The sequence below is a fragment of the Drosophila mojavensis genome, unplaced genomic scaffold (genome assembly GCF_018153725.1).
Source record: "Drosophila mojavensis isolate 15081-1352.22 unplaced genomic scaffold, ASM1815372v1 contig_80, whole genome shotgun sequence".
Lineage (NCBI taxonomy): Eukaryota > Metazoa > Arthropoda > Insecta > Diptera > Drosophilidae > Drosophila > Drosophila mojavensis.
The window spans coordinates 364,366-386,132 of record NW_025318906.1 but is presented as its reverse complement, the minus strand read 5'-3'; the positions used below and the strand labels follow the sequence as shown (position 1 = coordinate 386,132).

General features: G+C 37.1%; 1 protein-coding gene and 1 long non-coding RNA gene across 3 annotated transcripts in view; one reads left to right on the top strand and one right to left on the bottom strand.

Moving 5' to 3' along the window:
- The window catches only part of LOC6578263 (sestrin homolog), a 33,183-nt gene extending 12,373 nt beyond the window's left edge, over positions 1 to 20,810 (top strand). Inside the window, exons 3-10 of one of the 2 annotated variants that reach the window (XM_015163033.3) lie at positions 730 to 1,588; positions 13,896 to 14,063; positions 17,731 to 17,913; positions 18,006 to 18,525; positions 19,228 to 19,564; positions 19,632 to 19,815; positions 19,884 to 19,994; positions 20,244 to 20,810. In XM_015163033.3, the coding sequence (XP_015018519.1) occupies positions 1,538 to 1,588; positions 13,896 to 14,063; positions 17,731 to 17,913; positions 18,006 to 18,525; positions 19,228 to 19,564; positions 19,632 to 19,815; positions 19,884 to 19,994; positions 20,244 to 20,330 (1,641 nt within the window). In that variant the 5' untranslated portion in view covers positions 730 to 1,537 and the 3' untranslated portion in view covers positions 20,331 to 20,810. The remainder of the gene's footprint in view (positions 1 to 729; positions 1,589 to 13,895; positions 14,064 to 17,730; positions 17,914 to 18,005; positions 18,526 to 19,227; positions 19,565 to 19,631; positions 19,816 to 19,883; positions 19,995 to 20,243) is intronic. The other variant, XM_032729590.2, reaches the window with a different exon arrangement.
- On the bottom strand, positions 20,547 to 21,437 carry LOC122757748. The gene is made up of 2 exons (XR_006357883.1): positions 20,972 to 21,437; positions 20,547 to 20,903 (listed from the first exon to the last, which is right to left on the bottom strand). It is a non-coding gene; the product is annotated as an uncharacterized LOC122757748 (long non-coding RNA).
- Positions 21,438 to 21,767: the final 330 nt, after the last annotated feature.

Genomic DNA, 21,767 nt, shown 5'->3' with positions numbered 1-21,767 from the left:
TAATTGCGATCTACGTGTTCCATTTACGTTTTGCAACAGCTCCACATTTACACACAAAAATCCTCTTTTGTTTCAGTTGTTTTCACATGACTCACAATGCACAATTAAGCTGCTTATTATGGTTACGAATTACACAAAGGAATATTTTATATATATGAATGTAAGTGTGTATAAACATATATACATTTATATGACATGATATATATGTAAAGATGGGCGCACTAAAACACAGCTGAAATGGATGTCATTCGATTTGCGATACTCGTATATCCCGAACTTAACTGAGTCATCAGGTCTTCATGCCTTTGTTCAGATGTGTGCAGCAGATAGAAGCAGGCGTGGCAGATGCCATTGAGTAAACATATTGTTGAGCTGGAGGACGCCATGTCCATCCCAATATCTAGATAGCTTGAATTTAATATTTTGTATTGATTATGATTATGAAATGTCCTTGGCAGTTCCTTCATATTTGCTGTCATTCGGATGTAATAGTTTCTGAAAACTTTACCAATTTAGCAAGTTTACAAGTTATTCAATAACTCAGCATAATCCAAAAATCAAAATTAGCTGCAAGGGCGAGGTATTTGCTAGTCGGTCTATTCCGACTGGGGGGCTTTTATCTCTTTGTCTTCTCCATCATCTAGTTTTAGCTTTGCATATGTGCATATATATCTTTTTTTATTTACTATAGCTAACATTTTCGTCTCTCTCATGCTCCTCTTTTTGCAGTTTTCTACGCTCGCCAGACGTGAGTGAGAGTGATTTCGGCCAGGCGGCTAGCTGATACCAATGAAAGCCAATGCTAACAGCGATTGCAATTATATTAGTGCATGCGGCGAGTCAAGCGTTGCTAGAGAACAGTTGAAGCGGAGGGTGAAGCGCGAGCATCGCAGCCATACGTACAAGTGTTTGAATCATAATCCGTTAACAAGGCTCAAGCTGCTTGAACAGCGACGCCAGCGACTGCAACCTCTGTTTGAAGTTTAGCTACGAAAGCAGCTCCTAACCAAGAGCCGAAGTTCAAGCTGTTGACGTTTCTGCCTTTCTTTGACTTGTTTCCATTTACGCTGGCTCTGGCTCTGGCTCCAGCTTTATTGTGGCCTCTAGTTTCGACGACCGCCTGTTGCACAAAACTCAAAGCCAAGGCAGTTGCCTTAATTGCCCCGACAACCACAGCAACAGCAACAGCAACAAAAACAACAACAGCAACAATCAGCGAGGAGAGTAAAGAGAAGTTCCACCGAAAACGAAATTCTGCAAGTGAAAACTTACTTTATAATCAAGCAGCACACTGAGCGAGCGAAAGAGAGAGAGAGGAAGCGAGAGAGAGGAGAGAAATCTAGATTGTGAATGACAACGAGTCGGGCAGCTCCTTTAGCTACAAAGCAGCCAAGCTGACTCTGACGAGTTTCCTTTACAGTAAAAAACCAGTAACTGTAACTGGAACTGGTATCCGTCTACATACACATATAAACGATTAATATTATCAGCGACTCAACTCACACACATATATCCACACACGTACGCACACACACCAATGTACTGGGCTGTTGATTATTACGCGGAAATGGGACAAATCTCACAAGATGTAAGTAAAATAATGATATATTTCTTATACTGCACAAGTGAAAACATTTAGAAGACCAAGTTAAAGTTCCTTAGTTAAAATGACAAAGACATGGTGGATTGCAGAGGAGACAGTATGTGCATATATTATATACATATGCGGTATACGATTGAACAGATAAGACCTACTGGCAAAAATACAAGAGCTATCTATATCAAGGCGATTCAAACTGATTCCCAAGCTATAGACATTGCTCGTCTTAAATACGAAACGGACGCTAAGCTGTCTGGTTTTATTATGTTCCTCAAATATAATTTGATTTTTTTGACACTTTATCTACCGCAAACCAAAATCATTTGGGTCAACCCAGTTAATATCCCATTTTTTGAAATTTAACTAATTTGGCTTTGAGATCGATCCATAGGATTAAATTCGCAATGATGTTTAGCTGCTATGCAAAATTTTTCGCATTTACTGCAATTATTTCGCTGATGGCCAATGGATTTATGTGTAATTGAGCGCCACAAAACTGTTGCCACAGACGGTTGCATGCAGTGAGGAGGAGAGGCAAGGGAGGCAGAGGCTGTGTTTGCCGCGTGTAAATCGATTAAACGGCTCTAAGGGAAATCAACATTCAAAATGAGCGGCTTTCGTCTGTTTGTTTCGGGCTTTCGGTGTAATTCATGAACTAATTGAATTTTTGCAGATTGCTGCGGGCCAGTTCAACTCTCTGTCTATGCACACGTGTACTCCCACATACACGCACACATAGACACTCCTACACACAGTTAAGTTGTGCAACACGAGTCGAATTCGAGTTTTGTTTCATTATAAAGTCTAGACTAATTAGAGATACAAATATGTTTCGCATATCATGTCATAAATGTAGTTAAATTAATTAATGCTAGTAGCATGTATATTTGCTTTCCTCAGATGAAAGTGGGAAGAGAAATTTTATAAAGGCGGGAGAGATAGAGAGATAGAGACGACCCCTTTGTCAGCGTCTACTCTATCCCATCCTTGCCCTTTCTGCACTCACTTTGACTTCAAATTTTGATATTGCAGAAAATGAAAAAAAAAACTCAGCAAAAGGCAATGCTCAAATTTAAATACCTTGCACAATAACAACAATAAAAGTAAGGAAAAACGAATCCCAAAAAATGAATACAAATAATAATATAGAAATATATAGGGAAATATGATTTTAAAATTATGAATACATAGTATGTAAGTTAATGCTGTTAATCTCAGTTAAAATCTCTTCTGCACACCTAACCAAAGTTAGGGTATACAAAGGAACAAAGAAAAATGAAAAGAGATCTATGCATACCTTTATGCATGCCACATGTATTTTTCATTTAGCAGCAAACAAATAGTTTTGCTAGACAATGCAGGATGGATTTCGCTTCAACAATATTATCACAATACGGCAAAAAAGGAGAGAAGCGAATAACCGAATCCATGTGGATTTTCACTTTAACAGCAGGAGAAATTCTATGAAATAAAAGTTTTAATTGGAAGAGAATAAAAGGAGAATTTCAAACTATGCGAATACTGCGCAATTTTTATGCTGATTTTTAGTTTATTTTGAGCTAGTTTGATAAGCTGTTGAAAGCTTCAGAATTATTCGGTTTCTGTTATTTGTAGCAATGGAAATTAAAACGATAACAATATATTTAATATATATATATATTTGCGTATGTGAAAGAATTTTAGAATAAAATATTGTGTAGCCGAATGAAACTAGGTCAATTCATCTGTTGCATAGGGACAGCAAGACAAAGACGGCTATATATATATACAGAGAGAGTGAGGGAAGAGAAAGAGAGGGAGAACTTGACAATCATACTTTGACTTTGAATACAAAAATAGAGAAAGAGATTCAGAGACAGTGGTAAACCCGCAAAGATAGGATAGAGATGTAGACAGAGAGTTAGAGAAAACTGATAGAAAGGTAGACACAAACAGGGAGATAGAGGGATACAGTCAAAGACAGATGAGGAAATCTCTTTAGATTCTCTCTTCCTTTAAAATCCCATAATCTATTGGAAAATTATTTTATTAAGAAATAAATACCAAATACCATCAAATTGAAATCTTTTGCTTCAAAACTTAACTTTCACTTTTTATTCTTATAAATCAGTGTTGAATATTTGGTTGGCATTTACGAGTCCTTAAAAAAGTTTATATACTCAGCCAAATCAATATAATAAGAATATAAATTTAAATATGCATAAAAAAACCGTAGAGAAGAAACGAATAAAGTCGAATATTTATTTCTATTATTGAATTCGGCTGACTAAATGGCACGCACATGCCATATAGATAGATGTTCTATTTATTCTTTTTTATAGCTTCTCGCACATAAACATATACTATATGAATAAATTTATAAATAACAAAAATACATTTGAATCATGTCGCAATACGAGGCGAAGCGCGTTAGATAAATTTGTATACTAAATATTTCGACTTACTTCCGCATCTGCAATTAAATTGCACAAATCATTTAAATGAAATGTTGAAAATGCTTAAAATGCTGAAAATGTTGGCGAATTCGTTTTGCGTCGATCTAAAGTGTAACCAAAACTAATCTGATGCAATTTTCCGTTGCGCATTTCGGCCATATGGTGAATCAGACTCGCAGATGGTCATTCGGTCTAGATAAGCAGAGACTGCATTAGTCAACTATTAAATTTAGTCAATCAGACAGTCGCAGTATCTAAATATATTTCGCACAAGAACTGTATTGCTATCAGTCAATCAATCTGGCAATCAGTTGGGCAATCAGCTAGTACACTTATAAGGAGTTCGTTTTTCAGTCCGACTGAATAAATAGTTGGTCAATTAGATTTCAATCACATTTTAGTGAGACAGACTGAAAAGTCAGTTAGTCATCAGTCAATCATTCAATCATTCAATCAACCCGTCTACCCAGAAGAAATATTAAGCCAAATGTTCAATTGAAAGAGCAATTTTATGCATTAACCTAGTCCATCCAATATTTGTAGTATATATACCGTATTTATTACAAAAGAGATGTATTACTCTCACTTATGGAGTCAATCAGTCAAGCTGCGATTAGTCGATAGCCAAGAAAGGAGAATTGCTGCTTTAGCACACTCTCTCAGCCCTTCTATTCAGCTCTCTCACTAGGTCAAGCAGTCAATCAAGAACTGCTGTCAGCCAGCTATCCATCATTAAGCTTGCTACTCCACTCTCTCTTAGTCAGTCAGTCACTCAGTCACTCAGTCACTCTGTCACTCTGTCAGTCAGTCAGCCAGTGTGCCATGTCGTTATTCCGTCACTCAGCAAAAGACTTTTGGATTATTGCCAGAGTGCGAATGGTGCACATCTGTTTATTTTGATATTGTTGCCCATCGCTCTGGGTATTTTTATACAATTTTCATTTATATCAAAGGCTAAAAGATCTGCGCGTTATATAAATACAGAGAACTTTCAAACCATCTATACAGTTCTTTGGCTTTGGTTATTTGGCTCTGATTCAGTCTCTAATGAATAAAGCTAAAACAGGGAATCAACAATTATGAAAATCATTGCATGTATAAGTATGCCAAGTCTTATCAATAAACTGTTATCAGGCCAAGGAGCAGCTGGGACTTAGCTGTCTGTCCGTTTACAGTTGTTGCTCTTGTTGTTGTTGTAGTCATCGTTGTAGCTGCCGTTGTCGTCGTTGTTGCTGGCAATAATATGCACCCTAATAATAATTTGCCACACTTTGCCGCACTTGTGTTTAGTTTGTTCATGTCTTTGTGTTTGTATTGCTATTGTTTTGCCTTTAGAGCTTCGATTGTTTGCACTTTATCAGTAGACAAAGTGTCGCAGCAGTGAGTGCCAGACGCCTGTCTGTGTGCCTACGCATACACACACACGGACTTACACAGTGACTAACTAACACCCACCCACATACACGAGCAGTGCTGTTAACTATCTAATGTTAAAACAAATGGCAGATGGAAATCAGAAAGGCGGAAAAAATACGTGCAAGAGGAAATTAAAAAAAAGCTGACGAAAATGGAACAAAAAAAAGTTAGTTGGGTTTTACATTTGGAGTATTTCGTTTCGTTTTTCAATTTATATGTGTATTTCCATTTACATCATTGTTATTGTTCGTATTTCATATATAATTTTGTTCGATACATATGGATACATAAGGATCGAAGAATATCATAAATTGACAATTTCGATAAAAAAGAATCGATAAGTTAGACAGCCAGTAAAAAGTGAAATTGTAAAGGCAGCTAACAAGAGGCTGGAAAAAAGATTAAAAGCTTTTCATCAAAGGGAGAGACTGTGACTGAAAGTGCACTTTGAAAACTAGCCAAAAAAGGCTAAATCTATCTGCGGGCATTGGCTACATTGGCAACACAGAGGCGCACTCACAGAGAGCGAGGAGTTTGTCAATATTGGCAGTTGCTAGACACTCGCAAACATGTATAGTACTTACCGATGCCATGCAACATCTATCGTAAATACATATATACATCTATACATATATATACTCATAAGAACTGGATGCCATACACCGCCTGCATTTGCGAAAAAGAAACAAGAACTGCAGAAAAATACATTGGTTCGACAGTGTAAAACAATACAAAAAAAATAAATAAATAAAAAATAAAATAAGAGAAAGAAGTAGAGTAAGGGAAACACACAAGATAAATAAAGATAAGGGAAAGAGTTTATAAATAGTGTTTTTGCAGAGTGCCTGAAAAGGTTTTGTTATACTGCAAATATTTGAACAGCAAACTGAATGAATGCAGTTGATTAATTGAATAATGTACACCGATTACAATGTATATAAAAATATAATGGAGATATGGCTATGGCATAGGATGCAGCTGCTCTGCTCATTGTTCTCGCTGTAAGTGGAACAGCAATTCTCACTATATATACTATATATACATACACATATAAAAATAGACATATTTATATGAGAAACATGTACATGCACTGACATTCATATGCAAATAAACCTAAATTAATATGCTAAGCTCCAACTGCAGACTGAACAAAATCCAATTATATATATTATATATATGTATAAATGTGTGTGTACTGCGTTCACTTATGAGTTTATAGTTTATCACGTCTAGACGCGCGTTTTTATTAGCTACGAATAGTTTATAATGCAACAAACGAGACAAACACAGAGATATGAGTGTAATTATATATAAAGAAACAAAGTAAGAGTCAAGTCGGGAGTGATTGACTAGGACATGCCCTCACTCCGCATGCGAAGCCACCAACACAACTCTTATTTACATGTGAATAATATTATAATAATAACTCTTCTAGTCTGTAAGATATACCCGGGTTCTTTGAATATATTTATTTTATGGGGTTAGTCTCACCTTTGTACAGAAACTAATATACTTCGTTTTAACACATTCGATGGGTTTTGGGTGCAAAAACAATTCCTTCAGTAGTTGTTTATTCTTCATTTTGTTCTCTTTTGTGCTTTTATTATTATTATTATTATTATTATTATTTCGTTTTCATAGACACTTATTTTAGTTTGCATTTCTAGCACCTGCCGTTTTTTCCACTTTACTTGTTTACCTATTCACCCGTCTAGCTATCTCTGTCTCACTGCTCGGCTATCTCTACCTACTTATTTATTTTGTTTGCTATTTCTCTTTTGAGCTGTCTACCATTTATGCTAATTTATTTGCTTGTTTACCAGCTTTTGTTTTAATTTGTTGAGGCCACTACTGTTGACATTTGAAGCGAAACCTCGCGCCCACTCGACAACAACAGCAACTACAACAACAACAGCAACAACAACATAATATCATGAAAACAAAAACATAGAACAACAATGAAAATTCCACATCAAGTGAAAACCGCAAAGCAGAAAAACTAAAGTAAATCAAGTTGTCAGTCAAAAAAGAAAATAATAAGAAAACATGTTAGGGCATTGCAATCGGGTGCAGCTGACTGTATGATACTCGCTCATGGCCTTTAATGAATTCAGATGAGTGAACGTGTATATGGTAATACCTATGCATATGTATATAATTAATGCAGAATTCACGTGTGATCGTTGATCTCTTTCATTTTAAAACTGGTTACACTCCCAAATTATCTTAATACCATCAGACCTAGATCCGCTCCAATATATACTCGAAATTTCAACTCTGCACACTATAACCACATATACTCGTTTTGACATCGTGAGCAGGCATTAATAACGAAATATAACCCTCTTCGTCATGTGCTAATTATGCAAATGATTTAATTTGGTTTATTTATGTTGTACTTCATGCGTTTTCCTGCTTTATTCTTTTTTCTCTTTATTTATTATTGTGAAGGAGGAGATCAAAATTAGCTCACAATAATTAATTACTCAAATTAACATAAGCTAAGAGAGCAAAAAAAAAAGGGGAAGCGACCACATGAGAAAAGCTGAAAATAGAAGCATAAATAGCAGCAGCAGCAACACTTTGGCGCAGAATTGCAGGCACTGTAGAAGAAGAAGAAGACCGCTTGACAGTACGTCTCATTTGTAAGCGCCACGCTTTATGATTTCGCACGTAAACACTTCCGTGAATATATACTCTGTAGAGCCATTGAATCTTACACTGAGTAATGACAATTTAGGTACCAGAGTGAATCGGAAATGGTGCGGAAAGGGTTAGAGAAAATAGAGATGTCAAAGAGAAGCGTATAATTGGGATGAATAACGAAATGTATGACAGCCAGAAGCTGTATAACAACAATGCATAAGTAGTGTATAACAGTCATTTAGTATACCAGATGTCATTTATATAACAGATTTGTATAGGTTAAATGAGTTAAGCAGAGCTAATTCACTGTTATGTGAAACAGCGTAAATGAAATGCGGATTACCTTAACTGTTTCGTTAAATAATATCTGTACTACTGCAAATTGTTAAACACACATGAATATGACACAAGACCTGGGAGTGCTTTGAGTACTCTAAAGTCTCATCAACTTCTGTTGACTCTGGGTCTGGGTTCTAATTTTGGCTTAAGGGGAAATTATGACACATCACAATGAATAATTTGTTGTCTCGAAATCTTTACGAGGCGAAACTTCCCTTCGACTCTAGTGGCAGAAACTTTGCTAAACAGTGTAATTATTAGTCACCTCGGCGAATATCGGCTTTGTGTTTGCTTATGTAATTCAATTTTATAATTAAAATGCCAGCTGGCTGCCACGTCTGTCATCAAGGCAATGAATGAACGAACGAACGAATGAGCTGAACTCCCCCTTCTGTGCTGCCCTTGTAGAGAGTATCGCCTGTTGTGCTTTAGAAACCGACATTACTTCAAGTCAACTCAATTATGCTCAAATTTATGCATGAATGCTTAAGCAGGGGCCTGGTTTCTCGCTTTTTCGCTGTTCACTTTTCAGTTTTGAGTTTTGAGTTTTCAGTTTTCGGCATTCGGTTTGGGTTTGCCTCAGAACAGCCACAACAACAATAACAACAACTACAGCAACAGCAGCAACAACATCAACAATAATAATAATAATCATAAAAATAACAACATTAAAATGTGTGCGATAAATTATGCTCAGTCACGTCTCGCATTCATATGGAGCAAGAGTCGCTTCCTCTAATGTTGACCTCCATTTAATGTTTTGTGTTTCCTATGCTCATGTTGTTTATTATACATTTTTTGCGCAGCTCTTATATAAAAACAAGAAAGTTAACTATAATATAAATATAAAACTCACGCTAAACTCTAACTCTGGAGTAGTAGATAGGAGAGTGAGAGCCAGAGAGAAGGAAAGTTCTTTCTATTAATCAATTCATTAGCTATTTACGTAATTATCTATTTATCAATATCTGTATGGGCGCGTCAGTATCAACCGAATTTCTACTTATTTATCTATCTATCTATCTATCCATCTATTTATCTATCTATTACCTATCAGTCGATCCATCTATTTGTCTATCATATTTATCAAAGAATACGTCCCTAATAAAGACGTAGAGAGCGAGAAGAACTTCAGTCAACTGATACATCGAGTGCATTCGCAGCAAAAACAAAACAGAAAACTTGTCATATCACGTATACGCCAAGCAGACGAACGAGTTTTGAAGGCAATCGATGAGTCTGGTGGAATTCCGAATACCCTGAAATGCTTCTTTAATGCAAGCATTTAAATCTTTCCCTGACAAAGAAACTGCATAACACAGCACACACTTGATTACATACATACTCGTGCCCATTAAACTTGGCCCAGCCAGCTAGCCGCCCCCCTCCACTTATTTTTCCCTCCTCCTCCTACCGCTGTTTCTCTGTAACCAACTGGTCCGTGGCCACTTTGTAAGCTCTGCTCCCATAAGCCAAAGCCAAAGTCAAAGTGGTTTTACTTTGCGAACCGGTTTCTCTTCCATCAAAGCGCGCTTCTCTGTCTGTGTGTGTGAGAGCTATTTTCCATGCTGCTGTCTTATACTGCACTTTCTTGACTGCGCTGCATTCACTCTGCTATATACCCCACAATTTCTAGACTTGTTTTCCTAAATGAATCGAAGAGGCGCAGCAACAGCTTTCAGTAATTTATACTCAATTAACGTATATTAATTAATTATAATTTGCTTCTTACGCAACTTGTCAACGCTCCTCCTCCGGTCGAAGCGGGAAAAAGTCTGACGAGTTCTTACGAACCTTCAATTTGCTCTGGCGCCACCTAACGACGAGCTGCCAATTAAAATGCTAAAAAAAAAAGGAAACCGAATGCAAATAAAAAGCAGAACGCGAATAAAACAACAAACTAACAGCAGGCCAGAGTGCTCCAGTCGGGAATGCTCGACTATGAGACACTCTTAACTTGCGCTGCCTATCGAAAAATTTGGCCTTTGATCTGTGCATAGGTTTATATATTTTGTTACTAATATAATCCTATCTTTTATACTTTACTGCTCCTATAGAATCACAGTGTAAAACTTGATAAGACCTATGCTTTTGTATTCTTAAATACCTTCCCAATCTTGTATTTTGATACTCGTACCGTCCTAAACTGTTGTATGCAAGATTTTTCTAGAATCATAGTCTACTGTTCTACTCTTGTTATCTTATACACTTTTAAGACTCTATTCATCTTATCTACTGTATATGTTTAAGAAAAATATAATGTAGCCGCTTCAATCATTCAAACTATGTTCAGAGGTTTATAACTAAAAATAAAGTCGTCTTTACAGGCTCTAAATTGCAAAGTTTTTTCAATGATCATTTGTCTACTGGCAATTTGATTTGCTTATTTTTGGCGTACGATTAGAACCGTTGAATAAATTTTTGATTTGCGAATTGGAGGAGTAGAGTAAACTATTTACATATTTCTCAAAAATTAATGGCCACGATCTGTGTGTGTGTGTGTGTGCAGCCCACATCAATTTGCATTTGAATAGTTGGCCATAAATCAGATTGATTAATGGAACGTCTTGTTTATCTGCTTAGTTCGGCACTTGTTAATGTCCGATGCCTGGCTACCAGCGAAAATATGTCTAGCTCGACATTAAACATAATTAATCATGTGAGAGTGTTGCCATTTAGCAATCGAACACTGAACTACAAAACTAGGATCACACTTCTCTGAAGCTGGATCCGAGTTGATGCTGCAGTTGTAATCGAGAAAGAAGTCAGTCTAGAATATATGAATATAGACACAAAAAACATCATCACTTTGATACCAATTTAATACTTTATTTTTCTCGAGCTGTGAATATAAAAGAAGCTAAAAATATGGTAGAGTTGTTGCCTTGCCAAGGTAGTTTATACCTATATTCGACTGGGGCTATTTTATCATTCTGATTATAATGAACATATTATATAGCAGTTCCATTTATTTGTTGATTCTGTGGCTCTGTGGGTGTTTGCTTCAAAGTCAAAAGCAAAACAGCGGCTAGGTTTGATTTTATTTCTCATTTTCTGTTCAGTTCTGATTGAGCCGCTTGCCAAATTTGGCTTGATTAAATTTTAGAATAAGGCTAAGAGCACGCGTGGGCGTCATAGGTTCGTATGCAAATTGTGTTAGCAACTACTTTAGAGACTCGTATTAAATATATGTATATGCTTATAAGTCTGTATGTATATACTGTAGGCATACACTACATGATATACAAAACGATAAGCAACTGGCTGATTGCGGCTCGCTATCAAGCAACAGAAGGCAACTAAGTCCGACTGCAAAGAAATGACTAGCAAGCAGAAGAAAACAAAATACAGAAAAAAGCAAAACAAAACAAAACAACTAACAAAAAAAGTCATTGAACGTTTAATAACATCGCCCCAGTTTAGACGACCAGCAACAACAACAACAACAATGAAATAATAAAAGAAAAAACAACTTTGATTAACATTTTACAGTCAGCCAGAGCTTGAGCAAGCAGCAAGCAGCAGGCAGATAAAAATATAGAAAAACGCTGCTGCATAAACATGTGTTGTTTAATGAGCAAATTATATATGTACGTATATATCTTGCTTTATAAGTAGATTTAGTATTTAGCCTCTGAGCTAACAACAACAAGCGTTGCTTTTGTGTGCTAATTGTTTAATAGCTACTTCAAAAGAACATCTCCAGCATCTGCAGGCCAGCGCTGAGCAGCTAGCTTTTTTGAGGACAAATCTAGCATTTTTGTAGCTGTCTGATTGGTTGTTGCTCATGGGTTGCCTCAGCAGCTTTGTCCTTTTCACTCTTGCCCTACTTTGCTTATCAGTGTTACCCATTTAGCCTTATTTGGGGAGACATCTGGCCTTCTTTCGAAGACTTACTGAATTTTAGCTGAAGCTGCTCAAGGTATCATCCACCTTGTTTGTTGTACCGCACTGTCTAAGGAACTCTTTTTTGTCAACTCTTCCTCGTTGCTCGTTGCTTTGTGCTTGTAGCCTCTCTAAACTGAAATCTAGCCTTTTTTACCCTTCAACTCAATCTCAATAGCTTAGTTGATCAGCACTACCAAATCAGCCCATTGATAGACAAATCTGTCATTTGTAAGCTCACAGATGTTTCGCCATAGCTTTCATCCTAAGCAATTCAGCTCCTTCCGCTCTCAAAGTCACCGTCACTGAGCCTGCCAATTCTGCCAGGTTTCTCTGTCGCTCCCTCTCTCTCTCTCTCTCTCTGTGAACATATTTAGCCATTTGGAACCTGTTCAATGTAGTTTCATACATCTCTGTGCAGCAGCGATAATTTTAATAAATCTGCAGCTTAAGAACTTGCCTCTATGAAGTTGGCTTTATGAATGGGCCAGTGCGGAGATACGGCCATTCAATTCAATGCCAATCGGTTTAGAGGAGCTCTGGTATGCAGTAATAATGTAATAGAGAGCAATGTTTGCCTTTGTCGTTCCCCTTGCCTTTGCCGTTGCCTGTTTGGCTTAGCCTTTTGCCTTTGGCCTTCGTGCACTAAAAAGGCGCATTACTCATATATCTGATGCGAAATGCAATTCACTGGACGATGATTGCCATGGCAACTGTTTATTGATTGGCAATCCGGAGGACTCAATAAAGCGATGCCCTTTTTGTGCGCAACAGGATATCAAGTTAACTGTAAACTGCTCATTTCGAATGTTCCATGATTAAAAAGCTGTTTGTTTTTGTGTGTGTGTTTTTATTTTATTTTTTCCTTTGCTGTTATGAATACGTTTTATGCATTTTTTCACATACAGACACTGAGTACACGTCGTTTGTGCAATATAAATAAATTCAGTAAGTATATATATATGAATATTACGCATACGCAGTGTTGCAATAAATGTATATTTGCATTCGTTGGATATTAAATTCAACATATTTACTTTGTACGCATTTTGTGATTACTAGTCGTATGCGTAATGTGTAAAGGCTGTTAATAATATTAAATTATATTTTTAGTCGAACGTTGAATAGCTTTACACTAAGTATACATAATAGATGGATATATATCCATGTTTTGTATTTTAATCATTTTTCAATATTTAATATTAATAGCTTAATTTACTATTGTTATTTAATTTAACATTACAAATATTAATGACTTGCTTTTGTGTGCTAATTTGTGTACGCTATATCTATGAATATAACGTATACGTATTCATGCTGCATTCTACATAGTAAAAAATTGTACTTTGTCTACATGTCGTATACGTTACATATATATATGTGCGAATATTAAGTATACGCAATATTTATAGGCATAAAAATATATAATATGATTGTCGTTTAATAACTATAACCCATAGTGCGAGGAATATTTAAGTATATTATTAAGTATACGTATTCGTTATTGCTTCTATATAAAAATTAATGATTTTAAATTTAAAAAATTTGCTCTCGTTTTTCTTTATTGCTTGCAGTGCGCTTCAACCGATTTTGATATGGATGATCTCGATGAATGTGATCAGGTGACACAGGTGATAGGCTATCATCCGCGATATCGTGATCATTTTCTGCGCACGCAGAACTTTATTATGAAAGGTGATGGACCCCTGCCCTATGCCTATAGATACTATTTGGCCATAATAGTGAGTAGAACACGAGTTTATTGTTTTCATTTGTTTTTCGCCTTAATTGGAGCTTATTGTTTAATCAACTTGCAACAAGCATTGTTGCAGCTGGCTATTATTCTATGATGAGTGCTAAACTCACAATTTTTGTTTTTGTTTTTTTTTTTTTTTTTTGCTGCTTTTTGTTTAGTTTGTTTGTTTCGTTTCTAAAAATCAGCCTCTTGTGTGCTTTAGTATTCAGTATTCATCAGCGTGCTGTTCGCTGTTCGTAACTCGTAGTAGCATGTGTAATAGGATGTGGGTGTATCTGTACCTTTGTCTCTGTTTTCTATCTCCCTCTGTGTGTGTGTGCAGTGTTTGTGTGTGCAGTGTGCATTGTTGCCTTTGGCAAATTTAAGCACATTAGCTACCGCCGACTGACGCTGTCGGCTCACATTTGCTGCTTGTTGGCTGTTGATGCCCTATCAATGACAGCAGTCTCTCTACACTCGCACACACCCACCCCACACACACACACACACGCTTATATACTCGCACAACAGGTTGAACATTGGGGAATCAACAACAGCAGCAAATTATTTCCACTGTTCTGAGCTCCCTCTGCAGTAACAAAAAAATGAAAAAAGAATCAAATCAGAATGATGTAACAAAGATTTACTGACTGCCAAATACTCGTTTGCGTCTAAATTTTGCATATTTTCCTTACAGCCAGAATCAGATATGTTTCCGTTAACAAAGTCTCTAGCCAGGGCAATATCAAGGAATATACCCGTTTCCCACCGGCGAACGAGTATCAAAAGGCTGTTGGGTCTTAGCCATTTTTGTTGTAGTTGCAACTGCACTGTCACAAGAATAGAAATTCTTGACAATGCGACAGGTGGGGGCGCAGGTGAGCTGACGACAGGTGATACATTGCCTGCTGCCTGCAGCTTGCTGCCTTCTGTTTGCTGCATGCATGCAGTAACCACACTGCTAAGAACAATAGAACTGCTCGCAACCCAAACAAGTTTCTTAATAACAACTGACAGCATTTCAAATTTCATATTCATGCGAGCATTTTAGGTGTCAGAAAGGATTCCTTGGACCTGCCCCTGGGCCACAGCTAAAATGGAAAATTATGCGTCTCTTGTTTATAGCTGTAAAGGAAAAATAAGATTTCCACAGCACTGCAGTTATAGAAGGTAATAAGAAGTGGCGGGACTGCAGTAAATAAAGAGAAATTCACGGATTCACAAAGCGACCCACCTACACATGCTTCATGAGAAACTTAGCTTTACTTTGGCTATATTGGGGCTTCTTATTCATAGACTGTTATAAAGAGATATTGTGAATAGCAGAAGTATAGCAATATGAAGGCACCAAGTTTTCTTTGATCTTCTTATAGGGAAATGAAACTCCAATACAGATATAAAGGGACATTTAGCCTAAGCTACAACCCTTTCTATATCCCTTAAAAGAAGTCAAACTGCAGTTGGATCCAGTTGCATGCATCTATATAAGGGAAATAACAGCACTAATGGGACTTTAGAGATAATTGATAACTAGAACATTACAGCAAGCTGCAGCCTCATGTAGCATACGTGAAGCATTTTAATTGTGCATCATATAAGCAGCTTCAACTAAAATTTGTTGGCCTGATTTACGGTTTGGTAGAGCTATGAAAAATTCTTTTTCGGTTGGAATTTGAACAAAAGTGAGCTCGGAAAATGTTCTTCTGTGGCCAGGCAGACCTGCCATAAATAATATATATGTGTGTGAGCCCATTTGGGCAAAGCTTCTTTTTCAGCTGAAGCACTGAAAGGAAAATGTAAAAACAATTGCGGATATTTTATTATTGATGATAACATTTGCAGTCACACACACACATGCACACATACGCACGCACACACACATGCATGCTCGAAAGTGTTTGCTCTCAGGTAGAGGCAAAGCCGATTTGCTTCACTTTGAACGAAAGCAAGCAAAGTCAATTTTATTTTACAGTTTGTCTCTAAAGTTGAGCGAGCTACAATCGTATTAAATTATATAGAAACTTGCCAATGTATATATAAGTATATTTATTTATCACATATATAATGTGACTGTGAATCTTTTATATTGTGCCTAGTTGCATTTTTTGTTTTGATACAATTGAAATACAATTGGTAAACAGCCAAAGGGGCAGAGCAAATTTATAAATAGAAACAATTTTATGAACAACATCGTAATTAAAATTGATTTATGGCACAATTAATTTTTCTACTTTTCACTGACAACAACAGCAACAACTGGTGAATTGTAGACCCGATTGCAAATTTACGCCCACCCACCCACACACACACTCACACACAGATCGTAGATATATATACACACACCCTCTCGCAGTCTTTCAGTTATTAAAAACGATAACTGTAAAGTTCTTCACAGACCCAGAGAAGCATCTGACCAATTTGTTGCAACAATTTTCCTTACGAAGTTGTTTGAGCTTTTAATTTTTTGAGCTGCTTGTTATACCCTGGATTTTAAGCAGACGTAATAGTCGGGTCTATCTGTTCTGTGCAAATGTATTGAGCAAGTGCGAAGTAGGCATCAAGTGTTTAACTTTTTGCATTTTCTTATTATCGGGGAATACCTATACTTTTACTGATATATTAATATTTGAAAATACTACCTCAAAATCTAAAAGGCGAGTGAGCGTTTGACAGTCAGGCACTCCCGTGTCGAGCTCTTTTACATCTTTTTTTCCTTCTTCATTTTTCTTCCCACTGTTAAAAAATGCGATATACTGATACGGCTATGAGGCATATGTAAAATGCTTTAACAAAGGATCCAAGGTATGAGCTTTGTTTTTTGTTTCCTTTGGGCTCTCGGCTCTAGACTTTCACTTGACATTCACTGCAGAAGGCAATTAATAAATGGATTTTATTTCTGCTGCTCAGAAAGATTGCTTATATTAAATAAATTTTTTGTACCTTTTTACATTCCTGAGTCCCTCACAAATATCTAATGTATAGATTTGTACATGCATGGCAACTGTCGTAAACAAGATTAGATATGAGTATTTGAGTTCTGGGTCTTTGACTTTTTATTTTCCTACAAATGATAAACACAGCAACAAATCGACAAATTCACACAGTATACATCTCTTTATGTTAAAATATGTTCAAAGACATATTGGTACACTTAAGAAGTGATAGAAGGTTGTATGTTGTTAGATGTTAGGAATGGTACATCAGCGATCAATTTACACTTGCTCATGGTACGAACGATGTATGTATTTATAAAATCTTTTCCGAGACACTTTGTATAAAATAATAGAAATTTAGTGATATATTTATCAAATGGGGTCAACGACTCATTAGTACATTTTGGTGAAAATATATTGTGCGTGGTAAATTTGATGAATATAAAATATTGTGATACGCAAAGCTGAATTAATGACGCAGCAGAAATAAAAAATATAAAAATAAATGAGTAAAAAACAAAACGTATTTTGGGACACACGCAGTGAGAAATGTATTTTTAGCACATTTGCAGGTGTTAATGCTCTCCCAGGCACTTTTAATGGGCTTTAACAATAGATTTCATTAGACTGTGAAAGTGTTTGCTTTAGATATATCCTACATACGTCTGTATACTTGATTGCTGTGCGATTGCAACAATTGCAAAGTTTGATTAAACATATATATATATTTATTTTTTGCAGGCTGCTGCACGGCATCAGTGCCCCTACCTGGTAAAGCGGTACGAGAAGGAGTTTATTAATCAGGGCGGCAATAGGGAGTGGCTAAATGGCTTGGATTATATACCCGCCAAATTACGTGCCATATATGAAATAAATAAAATATTAGCCCATCGTCCCTGGCTGCTGCGCAAGGAGCATATTGAGGTAAGGCATCTTTGCACTTAGCAGAGATGTAGAAAAAGCGAGCGAGGGAAGGAGGAAGATATATAAATAGTTAATGACTTTTGCATTTGCAGCGCCTGACCAAAGGTAGAAATAGCTGGTCTTTGTCTGAGGTGGTGCATGCGATGGTCTTGCTATCGCATTTCCATTCGCTCTCGTCATTTGTGTTCTCCTGCGGTCTCACACAAAAGCTCGATGGTTTGTCTAGTCCCAAATTGAAAGGTGCGCCCGTGTCGATGCAGTCGCAGTCGCAGCTGCAGGTGCAAGTGCAGTCGCCGAAGCTTGATGATACAAGCCAAACCACAGCCAGCCCCGTTCACCAGCAACAGCAGCAGCAGCAACAACAACAGCAGCAGCAGCAGAAGCAACAGCAGGAACAACAGCAACAACAGAAAAACGTTCTAGGGGAGATATCACTGAACAATAGCAGCAGCAGTGGCGGCGGCGGCGGTGGCTCTGCTGCTGTGAGCAGTGGTGTTGGCAGCAGCGTTGGCGGCGGCGGCAACAATACAAAGCCAGATTATAATAATACAATGGACAACAACAATGACAAAGGCAGCGCAGCCAACAACAGTTTCGGCCAACACTATTTGGGTAAGAATACGCACACACACACATGCACATACACATACAGTTCGTTATCTTTGCAATGTCGAAGAATAAATACCCTTGCTGATATGCAATCGGAGTGCTGTAAATGAATAGAGCTGCCTGGTAACAGCCAGACAGAGAGACATAATGTCGCCTTCTAAAAGCAAAGCTATTCATTTCTGCATTTACCAAGCAAACTGAGTGCGCAATAGAGACTTCGCTTTCATTTCATATCTGACTCTATAAATAGACTGTGGAGAGAGTCAAGGCAGCGGCAGACTGATGTCTTCTCGTTTACTCTTCTTTTTGCAAAGCGCAGCTTAGCAAGTGCGAGCATTGTTGCCGTTATCCGTTATGCTTCGCAACAAGTTGCTATTCCTGCCTACACTGTCTGTCTGTCTCCCTCCCTCGCGTACTCAAATGCAAATGTCGCTCCAAGGCTTGCAATTGGCGCTTAACAGGGCGAACGCTATCTGTCTCAGTCGCACCTATGCAGATGCCGTTGCCATTTGCTAGCAGATATTAAACGCAGCGCGGTCTGCGTCGATCGTCCAACATATCAATATGAGGAGGCTGAGACTAGCCGCAGGAATTGTTTCTGATTTTGTTGACAATTTAATTGGATTTAAATTAATTGTAGTTGTTTTCATTTCGCTGAGTGTACGTTTGACAAAGACTCACATGTTTACTCGCTTCAATTTGCAGCTACCGCACAGCAGCAGCCGCAGCCGCAACCGCAAATTCATTTTGGTATCTGTGTGGAGGCCGTAATGGAGCGCATGAAGGTGCTTTCGCAGAACCAGGACGAGTGCAGTGAGGCCGAGCTAAGTAATCGCTTTAAGAGCGTTGAGCTGCAGACAGCTGAGCTGGCAGCTGCCACGCCCCCCGAAGTAACAGTCGCCCTGCCGCCCATCATATCGCATTATGTCGACGATGCGGCCTTTACGTACCAGGACTTTGCCCGTCGCGGAGCCGAGAACATAAACACATTTCGCATACAGGACTATTCCTGGGAGGATCACGGCTACTCCCTAGTGGAGGGGTAAGTAATGGCAGATGACAGCTCTAAAGAATTCCTATATAATACAAGTGATTTCCTATTCGATCAGCTTGTATCATGATGTGGGCACCTTTCTGGACGACAAGTTCCGGGCTGCCTACAACTTGACCTATTTCACCATGGGCGGCATTAAGAACGTGGATACATCGAAGTTCCGTCGTGCCATCTGGAACTATATCCAGTGCATATTTGGCATACGCCACGATGACTACGACTACGGCGAAGTCAATCAGGTGAGTGGCGACTCTGCCAATTTGACTGAAGTGCTGTTATACTTATTTTGGTTTCTCTCACTCCCCAGCTGCTTGTGCGTCCGCTGAAAATGTTTATAAAGACAGCCTGTTGTTTTCCAGAGCGCATTACTACCAAGGATTACGATAGTGTGCTCGTCGAGCTGCTCGACAGCGAAAAGGTGATTAAATGAAAACTTTTTACTCGATATACTCCGCATTCATTGCTTGTGGGTATATTGATGCAGTCCTAATTAAGCACGTCCATCCGTATAACTCCAAAAGAATAAATACATATAAATACATATAAGAGCTCAAGCGGGCGTGTACACGTGGCATATGCTTGAGTAGCGGGTATCTGCTAGTCGGCTAGCCTCAACTAGAGCACTTAAATAATTACTTATTTATATGTAAACTTCTTCTGCTTGCAGGTTCATGTTAATCTAATGATAATGGAAGCCCGCAACCAGGCCGAATTACTCTATGCTTTGCGCGAGATTATGCGCTATATGACTTGATCTCATTAAGTGATTAAAGATATATATATATATACAAATACGTACACATAAAAAGAAAACAAAGTGCATGCATATACCATATAAATATACATGTTTGTATATATATATCTGTATACATATTAAAAGTCTGCTCATTGAGAGTTGGCAAAAGGAGTTTTTGTAATTCGAAAAGAGAGCGCTAAAAGAACAGTCTAAATAGTTACAATAGCTTCAGTCTGTCTTCAAATCAACTATATAATAAATGTAATCCAATTCGTAAATGTCTGCAAATTATTATGATATTAGATGTTCCATAAACTAAATCTGAATAATGTGTAGGATAAATCTGATAAATCACACTCTCTTGCTTAAGAGTTTCCAAATTTCGTTTCTCCTTCATCTTCTGTTTCCTTAAAGTCCTTAAAGCAGCAATCGATCGATGTACATATGTATTATGTTTTGTTAAACATTTTTAGTGAAATAAATACACTTTTATTTTAATTACAAATTTGCTTTTCTTTCTCTTTTAACTTAAGTTGTTTTAAATTCCGATATATCAAAGTGGTGAACTGTTAGAGCTTTTCTTCCAAAGAACTAAAATCAAAATATTATATTTTGATAATATTTAAAAATCAAAAGCAAGAAATAACATATTTACTGACTGTCATGTGAAAAGCACATTTAAAAATTGCGTAGGCATTCAATGTCTACTCAACTCGAATATATATATTTGTATTCTTAATTCCTAATAATCCCAAGGTATGTATTGAAAGGTGTACTAAAAATATGTGAATGTTTAGCAAAGATACAAAATATAAATGAAAATATATACGAATATTTGAATATACAATAAAATGAATAATGATAAATCATTAACAAATGGAGAGCAAATGGATTTGATGAAACAAGTGTTTCATCTTAATTATCATAGGAATGAATCAAATTTATAATATATATATACGTAAATTAACATATATACATATTTACAGAAAGAACTCTTATATTGTACGATATAGGTTGCGATTTATTTGATGGTTGTACTGAACGCTTCAAGAACTATAAGCTGTAAGAAATAATTATAATACATATATTGATAAGCTAAGGATATATTGATGTTTATACCTGTTTATACCCATTGAAAATGGAAGTGCAGGGTATATTTTTTTTTTAAATATTCACATTTTAAAGGAAGGCATTACCAAACCTAAATAGTATATACATACATACATATATTCTTGATCATGATAACAGCCGAGACTACGGCGCTTTATACGTCTGTCTGTTTTTCTGTCTGAATGTATATGTTGATCTCTGAATTACAAGAGCCTGAAGACTTGAAGTCGGCGTCCTTATCGCACGCTTAAATCAACTTTGTTTCATTTAATCGATATTTCCTTGTCAATGTAGCCCAAAAATACGTTCAATCTATCTATTCCATCTCTGAAGCTCTAGAAATCA